At 28.4% G+C, this 23,024-nt stretch overlaps 1 protein-coding gene and 1 pseudogene across 1 annotated transcript in view; one reads left to right on the forward strand and one right to left on the reverse strand.

The window, feature by feature from the left end:
* Positions 1-23,024, forward strand: part of LOC111618786 (protein unc-79 homolog) — a 125,065-nt gene that overhangs the window by 19,951 nt on the left and 82,090 nt on the right. Inside the window, exons 12-16 of the mRNA XM_023360355.1 lie at positions 2,089-2,269; positions 12,441-12,507; positions 15,865-15,902; positions 21,429-21,532; positions 21,641-21,728. Of these exons, the coding sequence (XP_023216123.1) occupies positions 2,089-2,269; positions 12,441-12,507; positions 15,865-15,902; positions 21,429-21,532; positions 21,641-21,728 (478 nt within the window). The remainder of the gene's footprint in view (positions 1-2,088; positions 2,270-12,440; positions 12,508-15,864; positions 15,903-21,428; positions 21,533-21,640; positions 21,729-23,024) is intronic.
* LOC111618812 lies at positions 8,526-10,434 on the reverse strand (annotated as a pseudogene).

The raw sequence follows: 23,024 nt of genomic DNA on the forward strand, positions 1-23,024 counted from the left end.
TACGGGAAAATAATATAATGCAACTCTCTTCTTAGATGCCAGTTGGGATGATATAGCTCTTGTGTTTTTAAAGGTGCTAATTAAATTACGTATCATATTTGTAGGAAATCCATGTTGTTTGACAATTCTTTTAATATAATTCAGTTCAAAGTATGTGTCAACAATATTAGAGCAATGGATGTAGGCTCATTGCATTAAGGACCTGAATGCCGAGAGTTTTACAGATAGTGGATCGTAGGAGTTGTTTGGGATGAAAACAGGTTGGTATGTGGGCCTATGGTAAATATTAGTGTGGATTCTGCCATCATTGAAGGTGATAGATATGTCCAAAAAATGTACTGAAGTATCACTCTCTTGTTCTAATTTTAGAGGAAGAATACATTGTTGGTTCAATTGCTGCTCTTCAGGTGTAATCATTAGCCTGTGTAATCAATGATATAATTGGCATGTTAGGAGCTAAGAATTTGTGAATATTATGTATAAAATCTTTCCATTCTTATTGAAGTCAACTCAATGGGGATTAGTTTTATATCCATGAGAAATTGAGAATAGTGCAATTTCAGCAATCAATAAATCTAAATTTTCTAGCAAACAAACTATTCCCAATGAAAGTAAGATTTAGATGTAAATTTTCTTATGCTATTATAGAAAAAAATTTCAAAAATATGCTGTTATTGTCAAAATATGCATTTTATATTATTTTATAGCTTCCAAATTAAGGATTCTATGTGGATTGTTTTGAATCTTTAGACTTGTGGAATATAATATAGGAAAAAATTGTTTTTACCTAAATTTCTAGGACTTACTAATAAGAAAAATGCACTGATCTCAGCTAAAATTAGATATCTTTGGTTTAGTGTAAAAGGTACAAAATCTTATGTAAATGATTAAGATTTTCTTTTTCATGGGGTAAATGATGGAAGAAAATTAATGTAAACCTCAAAAAAATTTTTTTAAATGCAGCCGTTTTATTATCTTTTCGAACGTTTTCAGTCATTTTCTATGACCTTCCTCAAGAACAACAAAAATCGAATGATTCTGATTTTTTATACAATGAACTATGCTTCGGAATATTTTTAAATTTGAACTTTCTAGTGTGCAATCTCATAAATGTAAAATTGCAATATATATGCAATAATAACATATAAAAACAAACAAAATAGAAACAAAAAAAAATAAATGAATAAATAATAAAAAGATAAAAAATATGTAAAATAACAACTGAAAACATAAAAAGGCTACAGTTGTGCCTATTTCTTTAAACCGTCCCTTTTGTCTACTAATAAATTTATATTATACCCACTCTCAAAGCTGCTGAGACTTTATTCAACTCTCTGAAGTCTATTGCTAATCCTTCTTGGTTTGTCTTATGTATCTGCCATGCCTCTGCATATTTCAGGTGTCTCTTGTCTTGAATCTTTTGTATTATTTTTGCTTGTTCCCATTCTGCTTTTGGGTCTGCTAATAATATAGGTCACTAGGGCAGTGACTGGCTGCTCATTCCTTATGTTTCTTTTATGTTCTTTAATCTTTCTTTTAATGACCTCCCTATGGCTCTGATGTAGTAAAGCTCTTTTTGCCATCTTTTGTCTTGTATGGCTGCATTTTAAAAGTTTTTTCGAGGTTTACTTGTTTTTACAAAGTGCAGTTAGAGAAGAGTTTGAAAATTAATTTTTTATTAGTCACAAAAGATATATATTATTTGTTATCTAACTAATGGTTGTTGCCATTCATAATTTTATTTTTGCTACTAAATAAATATTTGATTTTTTTTTTTAAAGTTTTTTTAAATAATTGTGTTATTTGATCAATATGCCAAAATTTGTTGCTTTTCTCAATTAAATTGATTCTTGATAACTGTAAATAGATTTAATTTAATTATGTCATTTTGCATTATTTTATTTGATTTGAAATTTTTATCTTACTATAATAGAAGCTACAGTATATTTTGATAAAAAGATTTTATAAATAACTGAAAAATTTTGCAATTAAAAAGTAAAAATTACTATATTAATTTAAGTAGTGTTTATTATTAAAATTTGCACTTTTTAAAGTATTTTATTATTATTTATTTATTTTTAATATTAGCTTATTAAGAGAAGCACAACCAAATCTTAACAAATTAGTCAGAGAAAATGGAGGAGATAAACATAATATTGATGATGATGATGATGATGGTATTACATCATTAGAAGAAAGACAGCTACTAAGTCAGTTTGGTATATGGTTATTAGTTGGACTTTGTGGTCCCAATGAGGATACTCCTATTGTGAGTTATACGATTTATTAATAAAATTTAAATATATGAAGTTTAAATTTAGAGTACCAAAACATAAAATTAATCTGCTAATTAAATCTAAGTTAAATATAAGTAATGTTATATAACTGTAAGTAGAGAAGTTTGAAAGCAAAAATTTATAATATAATTTGTATATGAAATATGCAAAAGTTTCTCAAAAATCTAATAGAAGCATTATGAATTTATTAGATTCAGTAATTACATACAAATATTTCAATATCATCAATAAATTATAACATTATTACATAATATCATAAAAAGTCCAATTTTGTAAGTAAATACATTTTATATTTGCATGTTCAAAAATAAATTTTAGAATGTTTTAACATATTTTATTCAAAACTATTCAAAATCTTTTGAATATTTTACACTTTGATAACAGAATTTAAAAAACTTTTAATTTACAGCTAATTTTGAAGTTTGAAAATATCAGAAAATGAATTTGAATTCAATGGTCAATCATTACTGCTTTCTGGAGTTCAATTTCTCTTTATAAAAATTCTGTTAACTAAGCACTTTGGAGGGTAAAAAATCGTATGATTGACAGTTTGATAATCATCTGACTGATAATAACTGATTGATAATTAGAAATAGCACAAATTACCAATTTACTGATGCTTAAAATCTTTAAATTATATTTATCATACTGACATCATCTTGATAGAATTTCAAGCATTTTCAGATTTTTTAAGAATAATAAATATATTAATGTTGTTATCTGTAAAACCTAAAGATATTTAAAGTTTAATCAAACAAAGACTTTGCATAATAAATATAAATTAGTTTTTAAATTTCTTGCAGCATTGATTACTTGTGTTATTTCTGATTACCATTTACAATTTAATTGAAAGATTTTATCTAAGAGAATCAGCAAATAAGTTTAAAAATATTAATATTTGAGATATCAAACTAACTCATTGAAACTTCAAATGCCATTGATACATAGTTATAACAATCCACGAAACCTTTTTATAACAGTGTTGTCTCCGTAACAAACTTCACGAACGTTCGTGGATTGTTATTACTCAACGCAGTGTTAAGTTATCAGAAGCCTTTTTGTACATAGTTATATACATTGAATCCTTGAGATACTGTTTTATAGAGTTGGTTCCTTGATTGAACATGCCAATTAGTCTAGAATATTATCTCTTGTGGCTCAATTGATTTTCCAATTGTTTCTAAGCAAGGCTGTGGAGTCGTGTAAAAATCTGCTGACTTCTACTCCTACTCCTACTCCGATTCCGACCAGGGGCAGTCTTATTACCAAAATAGGCCTGGGAATTCTGATGTCATCACATGACTTGAGACTAAAAGATTTAATAAATAGAGTTCTAATAAAGATAGAACATAGAAACGTTTCCATAAAAGACTCCGCTAAGTAATGACACAGTCAATATATAAATACGTATTCAATAATTTTTACTTTTTCGACTGTTATACATAAGAGAGAAAGTGTAACAATCAGTCAATAAATACCCCCTCCCAAATTTTTACAGTTTTGGACTCAGGATACCTTGAAATGTCAAGATATGCAAAAGATTCGGTTTTTTCCCTGTATGTATGGATGTTAGACTGTGTTGGAGACATGATTTTGTTCATCCTGTTTGAAGCCTAATAACTTTTGTGTGGTTTTTTAAATCCGAGTCAGATGGTTTAACGCAGGAGTTATTAAGCTTTAAAGTGGTTGAACTAATTGTGCCCCCATACACATTCTAACTTCTCAGGCAAGATCATCTTAACAGATTCTACTGTCCTATCAATATTATAAAACAACAAAAAGCTTAATTTTGAGGGTAGAGACAAGTTTTATAAAAAATTGTGAATGCTAATAATGAGTAAAATATTTATTAAGTCTGACCACACTGGAGGTATGACTATGTCTCCATCTTGTCTACCTTTAATTAAGAACCAAAATTTAACAGCATTAATGCCTCTTTATACACAAGTTACTGTGCCAAATTTCACTTCTTAAACTTTACCAATTCTGAGATATTATTTAATATCTCAGAACAGAATAAAGAAATTAAACAAATTAGACGCCAACACACACGCACACACAAAATAGTTTCCCCTTTTATTTGACATTTTTTTGGGTTTAGGAGGTTTCCAAATGTGTAGATTTGCAAAAAGCTAGGGGGGGTCAAATTTGACACGATTCCAGTACTTTTCCGTTTTATATACATAACAAGTTGGGAAGTAAAAAGGAGTTGGAGTTGGCGGATTTTTGACGACTCCAACTCCAACTAAAACACCAAAATTCCATGATTCAGACTCCACAGCCCTGTTTCTAAGTGAAATTAGATTATCTCAATTGCAAGAAAAGTTTGATGCTAACAATTAATTTGACACTGAATTCAATCCCAGTCAGAGATCTTGAGACCCCCATTGTCTTAAATTTCAACAGTACATACTTCTTCCTTTTTGTTATTGTTTCAAAGTCCAAAACTATTTGTAATTTCCAAAGATAAACAAATTAATAAAAATTATTTTACAATATTATTAAAGTGTTTTGACAGAGTGTTAGGTCTCAAATATATATTGTCAGTTTGTTGATGATTCATGTAAAATTTTTCTGATCAGCTGTCATATTATATAGGTGATATTTGTTTCAAACTGGTTTTAATCTTGAAAAATTCCACATTTTACAACCAATAAAAGAAATGCTGTCTTTTGGTATTATGTACTTTAATAATTTTATAAAAACAGCCATGCTAGTACTTTTGATATTGTATCAATGTCATCTTCAGGTGAAGAAGAATTTGTATGGAACATAGATATCAATTTTTTAAAAATACATCAAATATGTGTTCTTTTTTGGAATATGTTAAACATAAATAAAATGAAAAAAATCAAAAAAAAAAACAAAACAAAACAAAAACTTAATGATGTGGACGAATTTTAAACATAAAAATGATGATATTTTAGAACTCATGAAAGACAGAAAGACAATGAATTAAATGTTCAAGGTTTTAAAGAGCAAAATCCACAGCTTTGGTTGTTCAATTCAAGCTTTTTTATTGCATTGTCCTAACTTAGATATGTATAAAGCCTCCTGGATAAAAATAGTTTTGCAGTTTATATCTGATGGCAAACCTTTGGCACACATGCCCAAAGTGGCATGTCAGGAAATCATCTGGCACGTAATGCTTATTACCTGTTTTTATCAATCATCCTTTCAGTTTATCACCTGATCATCCTGTTTTTTAATCAGATTCTTTACATTTACTCTAATTAAAGCAGATTCATTTTATTTATTTAAATATAGTTATCCAAAGTCTAGAACTTTGGCACAGATAAACATTTTTAAAGATAAGTACACTTATTATATGGCACATGAACTGAAAAAGGTTTGCCATCCCTGGTCTATACATTGTTTGAGAAATTATGTCTCTATCCACAAAGGTATCCAAGTTTTGGCATCAAGTGAGGCCATATTCTAACACATTGCTAGAGAGCTTTGTTAAGCTTCTGTTGTTTAAAATGCCACCTTGTTCCTTTACTAGATGATTTTGGAGTTTTCCATTTTTTCCATTTTCTTTACATTCAACTATGTATTCTTTTTTAGAATATGTCAATGTATATTTTAAAAAAATTATATCTATGTTTCATACAAATTCTACTTTTCCTAAATATGAAATTGATTCAATGTTGAAAGCACTAGCATGCCTTTTTATGATATTATTATAGTACATAACATTGAAAGATAGTGTTTCTTTTATTGGTTGTACAAGTTTTGGCATCAAGTGTGTATTTATAGTTTTGAATTCTAAATTCCATCTTAATGGCTTCTTGTATTAAAAAGTTTTTAATACATTGTTCTGTTTGATGAGACATCTAACTTACTAAATAATTTAAACATTTTTAGAATGAGCTGCATCATCAGTACCATAAATAACGAACCAAAAATTAAAAAGTACAATATTCAAGCACAAAATTGTTTTTTAATTACCAATATATGCAAGATTAATTTTACCAGTACATATATGCATATAGCTTGTGTACTTTATATATAAAAAAAAAAAAAAGTTGTTAAACATCAATTTAAAAACTTGCTGTTAAAAATTTTTTTATTGTCTCATATTATAACAGAATCAAAATATTTTAAAACTTTAAAAATTAACCCATCATGTAATATTTTAACATAAAATGTTATGGAAATACTTTTTAATATTTTGCATATTTAATTTATTCTATTTATATATTATTTTGCTATTCTTGAAGGAAAATGATTTTTTTTTCTGTTCAGAATTTTTAAATTATCCTAATTGATGGAGATCAAAATATTTAAGAGTTAATTCATCTTCTACTTTTGTATTTCTGTTGCAGGCTAGATCCTTTTATATTCTTGAAGTTTTTCCCTATACTTATGGTGACCATATTTTTTTGGGGAAAATAAAGGACATATCGAAGAAAATAAAAAAATACCTTATAAAGTATTCATAAGTTTATAACATTTATTATGAAAATAGTAGCATACAACAATGCATACATTTGTAACATAAAATTTTAAACAATTTGAATTATTACACATATACACACATTGTAAAAATTTAAATAACATTAAATTTGAAACTTTTCAGTAGAATTAATTTTTTTAATAGTGCCGTTTTACGCTTTAAAGTCATAAAATTCCATACAGTTCATTTGAAAGTTGTATTTGATGGAAATACATGCTTCTAATGTGCTTACTTTTAAATGGGTTTTTTCATTCGTCCACATATTATTCACCAATGAAAATATTTGTTTAACAGGGGCATTAGATCCAGGGAGACATAAAGAAAATTCTACGATTTTATAAATGTTTTTGAAAGCAATTTCTTTTGCTGTAAAATGTTCAAAACTGTCAATCCATCTTTGATGGCAGGGCTTGTTATTCTGCCACCATTTGTCAATCTTTTTGTTTGTGACATATTTTTTTATACACAAAACTTCATCAAATAATTCACCTTTGAGTATATTTATGGACCAATGATTCAAAATAAAGATATAGCTTTCCTCTACCTTTGCTCACAAAGGGATTTCGCATAATGTGAACCATTCAAACACCTCTATTTCAATAAAAAACATGTCCCAATTATTTAGATAATCTATGCACATTTGATAAAATGTGTACACAGCATCATTGAATTATTTGGCTTGTATATTTTCTGATTTTTCTAATGCTAAAACCACTTTTCTAATAACAATAGGAAGAAACCCCTCATTTTTTCTTTCAACTAACTTTAGCTTTAATTCCTTTAGAAGTATGGATGTTTCTCACATTGAGATTTCATGTGATTCAACTTTCAATATACTGTAAGGTCTCGTTTTATGTGGTGGATATGTTCTGCAGAAAAGCACATATAAAAAATTCGCATAAAAAAAGACTTTACTTGCCTTGAAAAACTAGGGATACGTTCCGTAATTTTCTAAAATCGCATAAAACCAAAACAACGAGTTAAAATTAACTTAAAACCGCATAAAAAAGTTTGCAGAAATTAAAAGAAATAGGCTGCTTAATAAATTACTTCGAATGTCTGAAAGAAATTCATATAAAATTTAATTTCAAAACAATTACAGTTTATACCTTTCAATGCGAAACTCAGAATGATGTAATAGCGACTTGTCGATGGTATCATGTACAAGGGGAATCCCCGAATTGCAAAAGCTCACTCTAAAAACAAATCACTGACATCTGGATGTGAAGAGTTAATTAAAACCCCTTTAGTTCCTCGCCCGAGTTAACTCGGGCAGGTTACATAGCGTTACATAAAACACGGTCCTTAAGGCCATTTTTAAATTTTTTTTTTGAATTTTTGGAATGTTTTTTAAGTCTCCAAATTTTTTAAAAATATTTAAAAATATACGGCCAGCTAGTGTTCACCCTACTTTAAACCCTTGTCCTCCCGCGACGTCTATGAGAATGCCCCGGGAAATCCAACTCCAGCTGTGTTCAAGGTCATCCAGATGTGTAAACAATGACTCATCGGTGTTAAATTTCACAGAAGGGCGAGACAAAGGAAGTTAAACTTTGAAGCTTTTTCTTCAAAATTAACGCATTTCTTTCGTTTTTTTTCAGTTTTAAGTATTTTTTATGTTTAATTACATTTATATCAAAAATTGCTAGGAACTAAAGCGATTAAGGTAGATCTAGCTGTCCTTTACATCCATAAACGTTATATGTCAGTGGAACAAATGGAGTGAGCTTTGAGCGTTCCACAATTTTTGGAGACTGTCTATACGCGGGTTTCCTAAACAAGCCTATATGTATGTTTGTCCAAGAAATTTTTGGATGAAATACAAACCGCACAACTTCAAAATTGCATAAAAATAATCCGCATAAAAAGAGACCTTGCAGTATATTGGTGAAATATTGAGGCTTGGTTATGAATAAATGATAATCATTCCTCTGCTAATGTTTCATTGAAAAAGTTTTTCAGAATTGTGGGACATTTTTTCAGATTCAAAAAGTATGATTTTAATGGATTAAATAGTTGTAAAATTCTATCTAAAGCTGGTAAAAGAGTTAGCCAGCATGTTTTGCTGTAACCAAGAAGCTTTTTATATTGAACCTCTGCATCATCACAAAATTCTTTGAAATCTACTTGTATTGTGTAAATATAGAAATGTGAATAAATTTTTACTAATATCACTTTAATATCTATCGGAAGACAATCTACAACAGTGCTTATGCAATTGTTCAATATGTGGGCAGCACAATTAACTCCTATCAATTTATGTTTACTTGATTGTTGCATTTTAAATAAAACATTATTCTTTCCTTTTCTCTGAGAACCAACAAAATTGCTGTTGGTATTGTCAGCACACAAAGTGAGTAATTTATTAGTAATTTCAAATTTTGACAGTGATTCCTTGATACAATTTGTTAATATAATATATCTGAAGTTTCTCCAGAAAGATTATTTATATTTAAAACTTTTACTCTGACACTGCAATTGGGTAAAAAATATCTGATCAGAATTGTGCACAATTTAGTATTACCATGATTCGAACAATCCGAATAAATAGTTACATAATTTGTTTTGCTTAAGTCAGTTTTAATTGATTCAAAAGAATATGGTGTGAAAACATTACAAATGATTGCTTCCATTTTTGTTCTTGCACAAGAATATTTTTCCTTAAAACATTTCTTAATTAATTTAGAAGAGCAGTTGTTTGATTGAAATGAATAGTTATGTTGTATTGAATAATAACACCAAGATGGCTCTTTTAGTGCTAAAGCCATTAGGTTGTCATCGGAATTTTTATTAACGAAAAATGAGTTCAATGATTTGTTTGTTCAAGCCCGGACATCCACTTCTTTGTGTTTTGCTGTCTGAATATGTTGTGTAATTGCTGATCTGCCACTATTCACAATATTAAAGCTGGCTAAACATTTGTTGCATTTGACATCACTATCCGTTATTCCTTTTTTAATAAATGGAAATTCTTCTTGTAATGTTTGATTACAAAAGCATTTTCTTTTCGGTGCCATGATAAATGATCTACAAAATATAAATTAAATAATATCTAAATACGAAAAATTAGAAATAATAGACTAAAAACTCACATGCAGTCCTTGTGTAACTAATTAACATTGCGTAAAAGTGTAGTAACTGATGCAAAGTCCATATGTGTACTGTCCAGAGAAATGGAGTGTACTATAAAGGGAAGGGACACTCAACAGTAAATATGCCACATGCTTGAGCCCCCAAAGATTGCTGACAAGTGGCGGCAAATGCTCACCAATGCTCCAAGTGTATTATCCACCACCAACTAGAGAGTTAAAAAACTATCACAAAAATCCCCATAAGGGTGTCCACCCCCTGGTACTGTCAATGGGATTTTTGGTTGGCGACACACTGCACTACCATGCTCTATGTAGCAATGCAACACTGGTTGTGATGGCGTACACAAAACTAACTTGTTCAATAAATTATTAAGAAAAATTTTTTTAAACTTTGCGTCAACTTTACAAAATAAAGGACAAAACCTCTATTTTAGAAAATAAATAAAGTTAAAGGACAGAACAGTGAAATAAAGGACTGTCCTCTTAAATAAAGGCCATATGGTCACCATACCTATACTCTACTTTATTTTCCTTTATTACAGCTGGAGTTTAACATTTATGGTATTATAACGAATTTAAATTTCATATTCTCTCATTATTTTATTTAGAGAGAATTTTACTTTCTTATTTCTTTTTATTTGAAATATTGATGGCTCTTTCACATATCAATGCTATTTACCACAGTAGCTCTTTTGTAATAGTTCTTTTTTATTGTTGATTGATTGTTATTTATTACATATTCTTTTGATGATAAGAGTTTATTCTAAAATAATTTTAATAAAAATTAGATATTGCAAAAATAAAAAAGCGTGTTTGAAAAATATTCTTAGAACGACAATTTCAAGGATATTTTCAATATATAGTTCGGCTGAACCATATCAGATCAAAAAATCTTGATTTTTATAAGATGTAACTCAGCATCCACGTAACAGAAATTTTCGGGTTGGAAAATCAGATAGAGCATCAAAAAGTTCTCCTGGGAGAGTCCTGGCTAGAATGACAGATAAATATAAGTGCTATAACCGAAAATACAAAAAAAATTCACCTAAAAATTCGTTATTTTTGACTTCAGATATGTTTTTCAACAGCCATTTGTGATTCGCATGTTTCTTACATTTAGCGGTCAGTTTTTTGCTCTGTAATCGTGTAATGCACTCTGTGTGGCGTCAAGAAAACAATTGAATTCAGATTGGCTATTGAGAAAAGTGAAAGTGAAGGCTTTCCCAGAAGTGCGAGATTAGTGTTTCTCATTTCCCGGTCTTTCGCTTGTCCCGGGATTTCGGGATAAAAGTGAACTGTTTCCCGGGATCCCGGGACAAAATTAATTATTTTTAAGATATACAAAATATCATGAAATCAAATGATATAATTATTTTTNGTTCATCTAGAAGAGTTTTCCATTGTAAATACTCCTAATAAGTTCAATATATGGTGAATACTAAAATATATGTCATTTGGCATAAAATAAATATAAGAGAATATATGTAGGCTTTCTCTTAAAAAAAAAAAAAAAATCAATATTGACAATCTAGAAAAACACAGAAGCTTTTTGGGGATAAGTGAAGCCTTATCATGTATTGTGAAGGAAACATCATTGTACAACATCTACCTGTGATAAAAGGTTTGCTATCAAAAATAGTCTTGTTGCATAATAATGCTAATCAACATATGTAGCCTATACCATCATTTCATCCAGATTTACTGCTATTTAATTGACTGTCTATTAAATCCACTACAGAAGTTTTTACGATGGATTTTCTTAAAATATCAAACAAAAGAAATAAAGTGGAACTATCTGAACAGATGATGAATATAAAAAACATGCAAATATTTTAGAAGAATATACAAGATACAACTCTATCAAATAAATATTTTCAGTCCTATTCATTACTGTTCAAAACTCTTATAGAAGAAATGAACAGCAAATAAAAAAATTCTCTTCAATTTTCTTAATTCAGTATTTTAAAATAATCTATTATGGTCTGAACAGCCACAGTATTTTACATTTTTGATGCCAGGGTTTACAGCTTGAAACAAAGGAATATTGAATCAGTGAGTAACAAAATTTAATGCTCCTCTGTAACATTTGCATTTTCCAAACTCTAAAAATAATATATATATTCACCGTATGCTTTTTACCTGCAACTTATTCCCTGCACCTCAAAACATGGCATGTTATTTGCACATTTTGATAATCTATTTTTGAATTTTGTTCAGGTTTTTATTATGAGAGTAATACTAATTTTAAAAGGCAGTAATTAAACTGTTGGAAATTACAAGGATAAATTTCTCATCAAGTAGACAAAAAAAAAGGAAAAGTTCAAATTTATAGTTTTGTATTAACTTAGGTAAAAATAAAAATTAATAATTATTTATAAAAATTGCATGAATTAAATTTATAAATAGAATTAGTTGCACTTTTTTAAATATTAAATGCTAGAGTGAAGTTTAGTGGTAAATGCAGAGTGTAATAGAAATATATTATTAAATATTATATAAATTATATCTTAAATAGAACTATAATAATGTAGATCTAATTATATTAAAACATTTTTATGTGAAATAAAAATATTAAAAAAGTTATTTTTACAGGAAACTTTAGGTCGGTTATTAAGTATGTTATTTCAATGGTTTCATTACACAGCTTGTTTACCAGATGGTATGCATTTTATTTGTTTAAATATAATTTTAAATAATTGCTTAATTGTTTTAAATTCATATAAAACTATTTCTATATACTTGTAGTTTTCTATGATTAAATTTTTAAAATCAATTTATTTAAATACATTTATGCATGATATAAAAAAGAGATAAAGATACTTTATTTTCATATGCTTTACATTCAAACCTTGTTTAGACTGTTTGCAGTACTCCAGTTTCAAGTTTTTTAAAGCAGAGTCCTTATTTACTTTTCAATTTTTACATACAGTGGAACCTCGGTATATGACCTTAATCTGTTCCTGATGTTTGGACTTATACCGAATAGGACATATACCAAACCAACCTTTCCCATAAGAAGTAATGTAAAAATGATTAATCCGTTCTCATGTAAAATAATGGCAGGCTTGAAACACCTCACTTTCCTGGCTAGTTCCTGCTAGATTTTTCATGAGATCAGCATGTGTCTTTTTAGCTTTCTCGTAAATAATTGCTTCCGATACTCTGTCTCTAGCACACTGTTTTTCAGTTATCCAAAGCAAAAGCAATTTCTCGACATGATCTAATGTCTTCGATCTCTGTTTAGAAATTGATTTAACCCCTTTCACAACGTTAGCAGATTTAATAATGTCTTTATTTTTCACGATTGTCGATATCATCGTTCTTGGAATACGGTATGCAACAGTTAAATCTCGAACACACATGCCATCTTCATATTTCTCAACAATCTCTTTTTTCAGTTCCATTGTGATGCTAGTAATTTTTTTTATTTTTCTGTTGCTTTTCATTTGCCTTTTTGCAATTCATGATTAATAAAAATAATAAAATTTTACTTAAAATTTAAAATCAGAAGAAATTTAACAAAGTTATAAACCATGGCACCGCGAACGTCTAGTCTAGTCTAGTACACCGATAGTGCTACTTGTTCATAGATGGTGCGTATAATTGAATTAAGTCGTATACCGAACAAAAGTCATATACCAAGCAAAATTTGTTTCATCCAAACAGGACGTATTCCGAATCGGACGTATTCTAAAGCAGACATATACCGAGGTACCACTGTACTTTATTACTTAGAAAGATATATTTTGGAGATTATTATTTTTGTTCATCATCAATCTCTTTAACTTAAAATATTTTGGTATATATTTTTAGCATTGCTTATTTCTTTCAACAATTTTTAAAAGGTTATTAATACAGTGGGTGATCAGTTAACGAACAAATCGGATAACGAACACTTTCATGAAAGATTTTTATGATCGGATAAGAGCACTTCACTGAACAAACATAAAAAGAAGCAATGGAAATAGCAAATACCGATTGATTTTCCTTTGTCTTCAGGTAACTTTTTGGAGCGCGGGAGACATCAACGTTGACGCTCAACTCGATACATACTGATCAAATAATATTCCTCAAACTTTGAAATACACCCTTGTAATTCCAGCCTTTTATTTTTCTGACAAACAATTCTTTTATAGTATTTGTGAGACTGTCAGGCAGGCACTCATTAAGTTTTGCATCTGTTTTTCTTTTTGAAAGGTGAGAGTATAATAGCAAAAGTAGGGAGTGGGCAGAAGATGTCTGATGTTGGTGGGCAGTATGGCTTGAACAAATCTACAGTAGGGCTCAGTTCAATCTTATCTAAGAAAGATACAGTATAATTAAGAAAACTCGAGCAGCTAAAGGAGTAACAAATATCACATCTGAGAAATAAAGAACACTGAAGAGGTCATAATGGAACCTGAAATGGATCTGACGACAGAAGAACACCAAGAACTCTTCAATGAAGAACACCAAGAAATTCAGCGAGATATGTTTTATTATGAAAAAGAGGATTAATGCCGATATCTGCTATTAAAGATCTTTTGAAAAAGTGGAAATGTCAGATCACTGGTCTTAGAATGGCATACAAACCAAGTTGAGGTTAATAGGCTTGGAGATCTCTACAATTACAATGTTATTAATTCTGAAAATTTTGAAGAAGAGAGATTATTTAACCCCCACAAACAAAAAAACATGACTAATAAAAATGAAAGTGTGTATATATGTATTTTTATTATTACACATAAATAAATGTAGTAAGAAAGTGTAAATTTTTTTATTTTTTTGGAGTCTCCAGCAGTGGCGTAGCGTGGGTGTCAGCCGCCCGGGGTGGAGGAAAATTTCGTCACCCCCTTATTTAGATATCTCAATTTAAAAGACTAAAATTCAGTTTCGTCACAGAATAAGTAATGAAAAATTCAGCGCTCATTTCAATTGGTTCGAATCGTAGGTGCAACAAAAGTATGAAATGAAATGGCTCAAATTTTTACAAGATATTATTATTATTTATTGTGAAATTTTGCTGCCTCCTAAAAGTGCTGCCCGGGGTAGGCCACCCCCACTATGCTATGCCACTGGTCTCCAGAACAAATTAATCAAATTCCCATACAAACATATGGTAAATTGATAATTGGTTAACGAACAATTCATATAGCAAACAAAGTCTTGGAACGGATTACGTTCGTTAACTGATCACCCACTGTATATATAACTTTTAAAATAATTTTAAAAAACCCAATATATCAATATTTAACTTCATAAAACTTCATCCCATATAGCATAAAATTATGTGAAAGAATAGAAAGTGTGTATGTGTATATATATATATATATATAATCACTACATTGAAATATATATTAATTTAACAAAAATATAACTCAATTTAAAAATGTAAATGTTATTCTTGAAATAGTAAGTTAGTAAGGTGAATGAAAAATATATATATTGCTATTGTGACACTTTACTGTATATATACATATACAGTAAAGTGTCAAAAATCTGGACATCACAAATCCAGATTCAGCCCTTTCAGTAGTAACTTTTTCATTGATTATATTTCTGCTTGCATTTTTGATGCTCTAACATTCATTTGGAATTTGTAATATTTTAATTTTGAAATAATTATGATTAGTGTACTTTTTGTTTTAATATCCTACATTCCTTATGAAAGACTGGTTTGAATTTAGAACACCTAAACTTGAATTACAGTGCATTTGGAGTTTACAATACTGAAAATGCTAATTTACATGTATACACACAAAATCCAGATGGGAATCAACCCCATCTGGAAAATCCAGATNGACTGTACATACATTGTACAATATATATATTTAAAGCACTTTATATTGTGTTAATTCCTATTTAAATAAAACAAACAATTTAATCAATGTTTTTATTCACATATTTTAAATAATTAGTTTTTGAAAATTTGATATTTCAAATAGCTAATCGTAATTTTTTCAAAGAATATATTTACATCATACATATAATTATTATGATAATTATTATTTGATAATATGATTTTTTTTCTTTAAAGATCAAGCTGGAAATGCACTAGAAAGATTGAAAACTGAGGTAAATTAATGAAAATTTTATAATGAAATAATAATTTAAAATTAAATGAGACTCAGAATGAATATATTTACAACATATTATTATAATAATTTTTTTCTATACCATATATTTTTGTGGCTTTAAACGAAAACTTAGTAGTATTAATTATATATGTACACACACTGAGTGACCAAAAAATTAAAGACATCCTCTAATAATGATTTGGTCCACCTATAGCTCTGATCACAGCCAATATTCTTCTTGGTATGAACTCAACAAGTTGCTGATACTGTTGCTGAGGAATGTTGGTCCATGCTAACATAATGGTAGCTCTTAGTTGGGTCAGATTGGATGGTGGTGGCATTTCCAAGCTTTGAAGTGATCTTTTGACTTTGTCCCACAGATGCTCTGTAGGATTGAGGTCAGGGGACTAAGCTGGTCATGGAAGCAGGTTAAACATGACTGAAATTCCTCAAACCAATTTGAGACCAATCGAGCACAATGACAAGGTGCATTGTCCTGCTGAAAGTTATATCGTCATCAGGGAACATTACAACCATAAACAAGTGTACGTGATCAACAATGATGTTGAGGTAAATTGTTCTATTCGGAGATGTGTCCACAAATATCAAGGAACCTAGTGTACTCCAGGAAAACATTCCCCACACCATAATTCCACTGCCACCAGCCTGAAGAGTTGTCATTTGGCAGGAGGGGTCCACGAATTTGTGCTGTTTGCACCATATTCTGATCTTGCATCTGCATGATGGAGCAGGAAATGAGATTTATTAGACCAGGCTATTTTTTTTCAGCCCTCAAGTGACCAATTTTATCATTCCTGGGCCCACAACATGTGCCTTTTCCTATTTTTCTATGATACCAAAGGCACTCTTGTGGTCTCCTGCTGCTAAAGCCCATTTGCAAAGTGTTTTTTGTTGTGCATTGGGATATGCTTTTGATGCACCTGCATTGAATTCAGCTGTAATTTGTCGTGTTGTTGTCCTTCTGAAGCTGTGGACTAATTGCCTTTCACCCCTCTCTCATTCACCAGCCTTTTTCAACCAGAACTGTCCTTATTGCTTGAAGTTTTTTTCTTCAACTGCACTAATACACTTTCTAAACACTTTCTAACACTTTCTAAATACTTTCTTTTTGATACACTTTCTAAACACCCGAGATACTGTTGGGCAAGAAAATCCTAAGAGTCGTCATTTCAGAGATGCTGACATCAGCTCTTCTTGCACTGATGATCATCCCTCATTCAAAGTCACTTAAATCTTTTGTCTTACCCATTTTGACATTAACTTCCATGATAACTATGTCATCTGAAGCTGAGCATACCTTATATAAGCAACTCTGCATTGTTATGTCACTCTACATCACTGTTGGACTGATTTACTTTCAAATAAGGGGTGTGTCTAATTTTTTGGCCACTCAGTGTGTATATATATATTTCTAATAAATATAATTTTTTTCATATCTTTTATATAACAAAAATTACAAAAAGTAAAAACATAACATCTAAAAAATAAATTACTGATAAGTAGTTTTTAACATATACATTTAGTATACAGATTTTTACATTTAATGCTTTTAAAATATAAAAATGTACACACTATTCATATTTTAACAAGCAAAGAAAATAAAATTTTTTTGATGGAGAATAGAAGTAGAGAACAGTATAATGGAATATATTAAGTCTTCTACTTTTACCAATCCAAATTATTGCTATAATTAATTGGGCTATTATTATGCTATAATTAATAATTATAACCTAAATAATTTGGTACTAAAGGTAGACATAGATAAGAGATGGCACCTAATGTCTACCTCTAGTACCTTATCTCTTATCTACATCTCTTATCTAAGTTAACAGATGGAACCTGACACACACATCTAGCTGCAGGAACACACAGGCTAGCTGAGACTGACTGTAGCACCTCTAGCGAAATATATTGAGTGAACTTGTAGTCAGAAAGTTGAACTAACATGTGATAACAAAAATTAGGAGATAAGCTATGTTTTTTTTATTCAAATCAAAATTTAAACTATAATAATACATATTGAAAGTTATACTTTCAATATGTATTATTATATTTATTGAAATGTATTAGCACTACTTTGTCTTCTTTTATTTCAATTAAACTTGTAATTAAACACATTTACATATACAAATATTGGAATATTTATGCCAAATGGATTTTGTTTATTTTAAAAACTTCTTCCAGAATAATAATATAAATATAGGAATTGATTTGCTAAATTATTGTATAAGATAAATTGATAAATTATACGTTGATAAATTTAAAAGTATTAGTCAAGTACTGTAGTTTCCAAGTGTTAAAAATTAAGTGAAATGTTTTAATATGAAAATGTATTTTTCATAAATAAAAAATTTTAAATATGAGTTTTTATCCTAATTTTCATTTATTGAAGTAATGATAAATTGATAGAAAATAATTTTTCTGGAAATTCTTAAATTCTAAAGTAATTTTAATAGAAAAAAAATTATTTACTATATCGTAATAAATGCAAGTTAAATTGAAATTTTTAATAAATAACAATAATAAACTATTTAATACTGAAAATATTATATTATTACTAAAGAAATACAAATTTATTAAATACATTAATTATAAAACAAAACAATCTGTACAATAAATAGCACAATGAGATATGGTAATCAATACAATACAATAATCTAGACCTATATGGTAATCAGCAATTTGTTTTTCTGACAACCAACAGAAAAAAAAAGGTAAAGCAAGGGAAATGCAAGTTAAAAAAAAGCATTAAATCAAAGGAAATTTAACATTGTTTCAATTAGCTAGGCTGAGGACAAAAAAATAAAAAACACAGTATAAAATATCATAAAAATAAAAAAGTAGAAATGAGAAATTACTATACAGCAGTGCTTTCCAACCTTTTTGGTCACATGACACTAATGAACTATGTAAGAATTCATATAACATACTTCACTGAAAGAAATCAAAGGTTTGCATATATTATGAAGTAAAATAGTATACATTTGCAATATTCATTTTCAATTTTAATGATTAACATAAATGCTTATTTGAAAACAATATTCTATTTATATTTTACAAAAGACATCTTTGTACAATAAATGTACTTTTGGGGTTTAACATTTGGTTTTAAAATTCCCTGATACCCCTTTTGGAGCTCTCGTATTTTCCCCAGACTTTTGATATTTGTAAACTCAATGACAATTATAAAATTTCTTTATTTGACCGTACTTACGATATTTAGATCCATCTAAAACATGTACAGATAAATTTTTCCGATTTTTCTTTTCAGTGTTCAAATTCTGCATAATAAGCATTAAAAATCATTATTTCTTTTAAGTAATATACTCAAATTCGTAAATATTAATAAATATGTTAATTTAAAATGAATATATTCATTATAAAAAATAATAGGCCTACATTTAATTGAAAATTACTTATCATTTTCAGAACTAAATTGATATTTCTCTAAAGTCAAGTTGTAATTTGTGTTCAGAAATAAAATGAGCTTTTAATAAGTGACGAAATAGAAATGTATTGTTACAGTTGTTTATGAGATGTTAAAATCTTAATTTTCTACTTATAACATTGCTCTTTTTTTCTAAAAAATCTCTTTTATATAAGCATTTATTTCTATATGCTGCATTTTTGTCTTCTCAAACTATACAAAAACAGAAATCTTTTATTGCATACATCACAAATTTCACTATATTTATTTATTTTATTTTTCTTAAAACCTGGGTTGTTTCATCTGATCATTTGGTGAACTTTTCTTAAATGAACATAGTTTTTTGTTTTTTATAATCTAGAGATTGTGGTCTGAGCATGTAATGAATGATTTTTATCATTTCATTTCTTTCAATTATATTAAGATTGTTTAAATATAAAATGTAAATATAGTAAAAAACATATTGTTCATTTGTATATAATCAAGATATAATTTTTTTAACTTTAATATGTGGATTATTATAGCATAAATTTTGATTTGAATAAAACACAACATAGTTTCTTTCCTATTTTTTTGTTAACATGTGTTAGTTTGTCTTTCTGATTACGAATTCACTTAATATATTTTGCTAGAGGTGCTAAGGTCAGTCTCAGTCAGCCTCTGTAAGCCTCTGTAGCTAGATGCTTATCACCTGACATCTATCTCTAGTACCAAGTTATTTAATTTCTAATTATTAATTATAGCATAATAATAGCCTTATTAATTACAGCAATTGTTTGGATTAATATATACATTAGGCTTTGGGATGTTGCTATATATACTTCTATTTTTAAGTAGTAAATCATATTAAGTTGAAATTACTATTTAAGTAGACTGAAACATTCAAAACTGAAATGTTATTTCATTATGTTTATTGATTTATGTGAAAAATAAAAATAAATGTTTGTGTAAATTTGCAAATGGTCAGGTCAAATTATATTATATTATCTATTGTTAATTTAATACAGAATAATAATATATATATTTGTATGAATTAAGAAAAATATATTTATTATTATGTCATTGAAAGGTTGTAATGAAATGAACATACAAGTATAGTTAGACAGCAGGGTGTCTGAGGTAGTTAAGGCATCAGCCTACAACTCAGGGGACCTGAGATTGAATCCAGGTGGTCAAAAATCTCAGGAATTTTTCAGGGATGGTCTGCCATCTCTGTTGTGTGCCTGACTAAATGCACAATGGTATGGACAAAGACCTTAGTTCCCACAGAGTGAAAAGAGTAAAAAAAAAGTATAGTTAAGTATTCACAGAAAAGTATTCATCTACATATTAAATCTAATTACTAATGCACATTTTCATGTTTATATAAAAAGATTTAAAAAATAAATGAAAAAATCATTTTATCAAAATTTACATACTGAAAATTGCATTTAGAAATACAGTAGAGCGTCGATTTTCCGAAAGTCAATCATCCGAAAGAATTCCAGTCGGCAAATTTAAATTTTCTCCAGTGCTGTGGCGCTTCAATCTTTGGCTATGTCTTGGGCTACTCAAATATTTTACGTTTTTGATACTAAATTAACATCTGAAGTATAATTTTTTATTGTTTTTATATTTTTCAATATATTTATTTTGTTTGTACAAAATAAAAAAATAATTTTTAACGATACAATAGTCTTTGTTAGGCTTAACATCGACGAAAATTCAACGCGAAGCGACATGCAACGGAGAAAAATTTCAACATCGGATACGTTAAACTATTTTTTCGTACATAAATCGGTTATCTGAAATATCAGTTATACGAACAACCCCAGTCCCCAATTGATTCGGAAAATCGACGCTCTACTGTATTGTAATTATCATTGATAATACATAAAAATAATTTTAAAATTCAGAATTTTTAGAAAATATTTGAATTGAACTAATGAAAAATTCCAGTTACTTCCATAATTTTTTTGCTGTTTGTGAATATTTTCACAACATTATTTATTTTCAGAAATAATATGTTTATGATATAGAGAAAACTTTTATAAGAAATAATGAAAAGTAATAATTACATAAATATATTATTTTCAGTATATTCATAGATGGTTAATGGGAATAGTAAAAACACATTTTAATATATTTGTATCATGTCTGCTTCCTCATCCAGCTGAATATGCACAAGTTGGTGGTCATTGGTAAGATCTGAAGTTTTGGAATTATAATTTTTAAAATAGTTCACTACTACTATAAAATTATTATTCTATATTCAAAAGCATTAAATGTAGACTGTTATTAAATTTAAGGGATATGTGGCCTTCACAAACATACCGTATCAAAGAAGGATTCAAGCGATTATTATGTCTGGTTCCTTATGATATTATAACACCTGATGTAAGTATTTTATTAATTTTAAATTATATACACAAGAGAATTTCAATTATTGGATTTTGAATGCCTAATATTCTTTTTTCTCTAACACAGTCAAATGACCCATTCTTTAAAGGGCTATTTGTATTTTGTTTACTCCCACTCTTATATGTCAGCTTTGTTTCTTTGTACTAGCGCTTGTTTGTGTATCTACTGTAATTAATTTTATTTTATTTTTTCAATTGCATTTTTCTATTAATATAAATTTATTGTTTCTTAATCTATTGTTTCTTAATAGTAAGTTTAATTATTGTTATAGCATAGTAAGTGAAAAAAGAAAGTAATTCTTTCAATTGAGTAATTATTAATAAATGATTTTATACTTGTACCAGACTTCCACTAAAATCAACTTGATTTGTCTCTTTTCACCAGTTTTAATATTTCTAATGTTTCATTAATCTAACTCTCTATTGATTTCATGTAGATAAAATAATCAAGATTACAATGTAAAATCTTAGATCTGTATATCTATATATGTAATGTTCTTGGTATGTTTGTTGCAATATATATATTTCAAAATATATATTTTTCAACAATGAGAGAATTTTGGTTACAATTAATATCTAGTATCAATGCTATACGTATTGATATTTGATATTACATTAAATTCTAATGTGAGAAATATCCAAATAATTGTATTTAGATCATCTTATCAGTATTACCATCACTTGTAATTGCCAAAATATTACATATTTAAGTATTTGTCTGATATACAATAGAGTCCCAGAAAATTGACTCTCGATAACTGAACATTTTGTGATATTTGTCATATTGTCCAAAAAAAGAAATATGTGTAATCTAATTTTTAATTCTATAACTTAACAACAGGTCAAATAAGTTATTCTTTACTGAAGACACTTGATAATAGTGTGAGGGGCTAGCCGGGGATACAGAGCAGTTTTTACTCATGTACCACTTAATCGGAGTCTAGTTGTTAAACTAGTCCTCTGTTTGTCTAACAAGGATGGGTTTTTTCTATTCAAAGAAATCGAGGGTGGAGGGCTTTAACTTATAAGTTAATTTACAGTTTGAATGTTAATTTAAAGCGGAATCAGATGATCGCGTAATCATCATTTTCCTTCCATCAGGATTCCCGATACCAGTTAATCAATTATTTTTTACGCGGATTAACATGCGTTATCCCTAAACTCGTGAATATCTAACATTAATGTTAAAGAAGCCATATTTATATAACCAATCAAAAATATTTAATGGATCAAAATATAAAATTATACAAAAGAATTAATCTAAACCTAATCT

The sequence above is a fragment of the Centruroides sculpturatus genome, unplaced genomic scaffold, assembly GCF_000671375.1.
Source record: "Centruroides sculpturatus isolate CEXI.00-Female unplaced genomic scaffold, Cexi_2.0 scaffold13, whole genome shotgun sequence".
NCBI lineage: Eukaryota > Metazoa > Arthropoda > Arachnida > Scorpiones > Buthidae > Centruroides > Centruroides sculpturatus.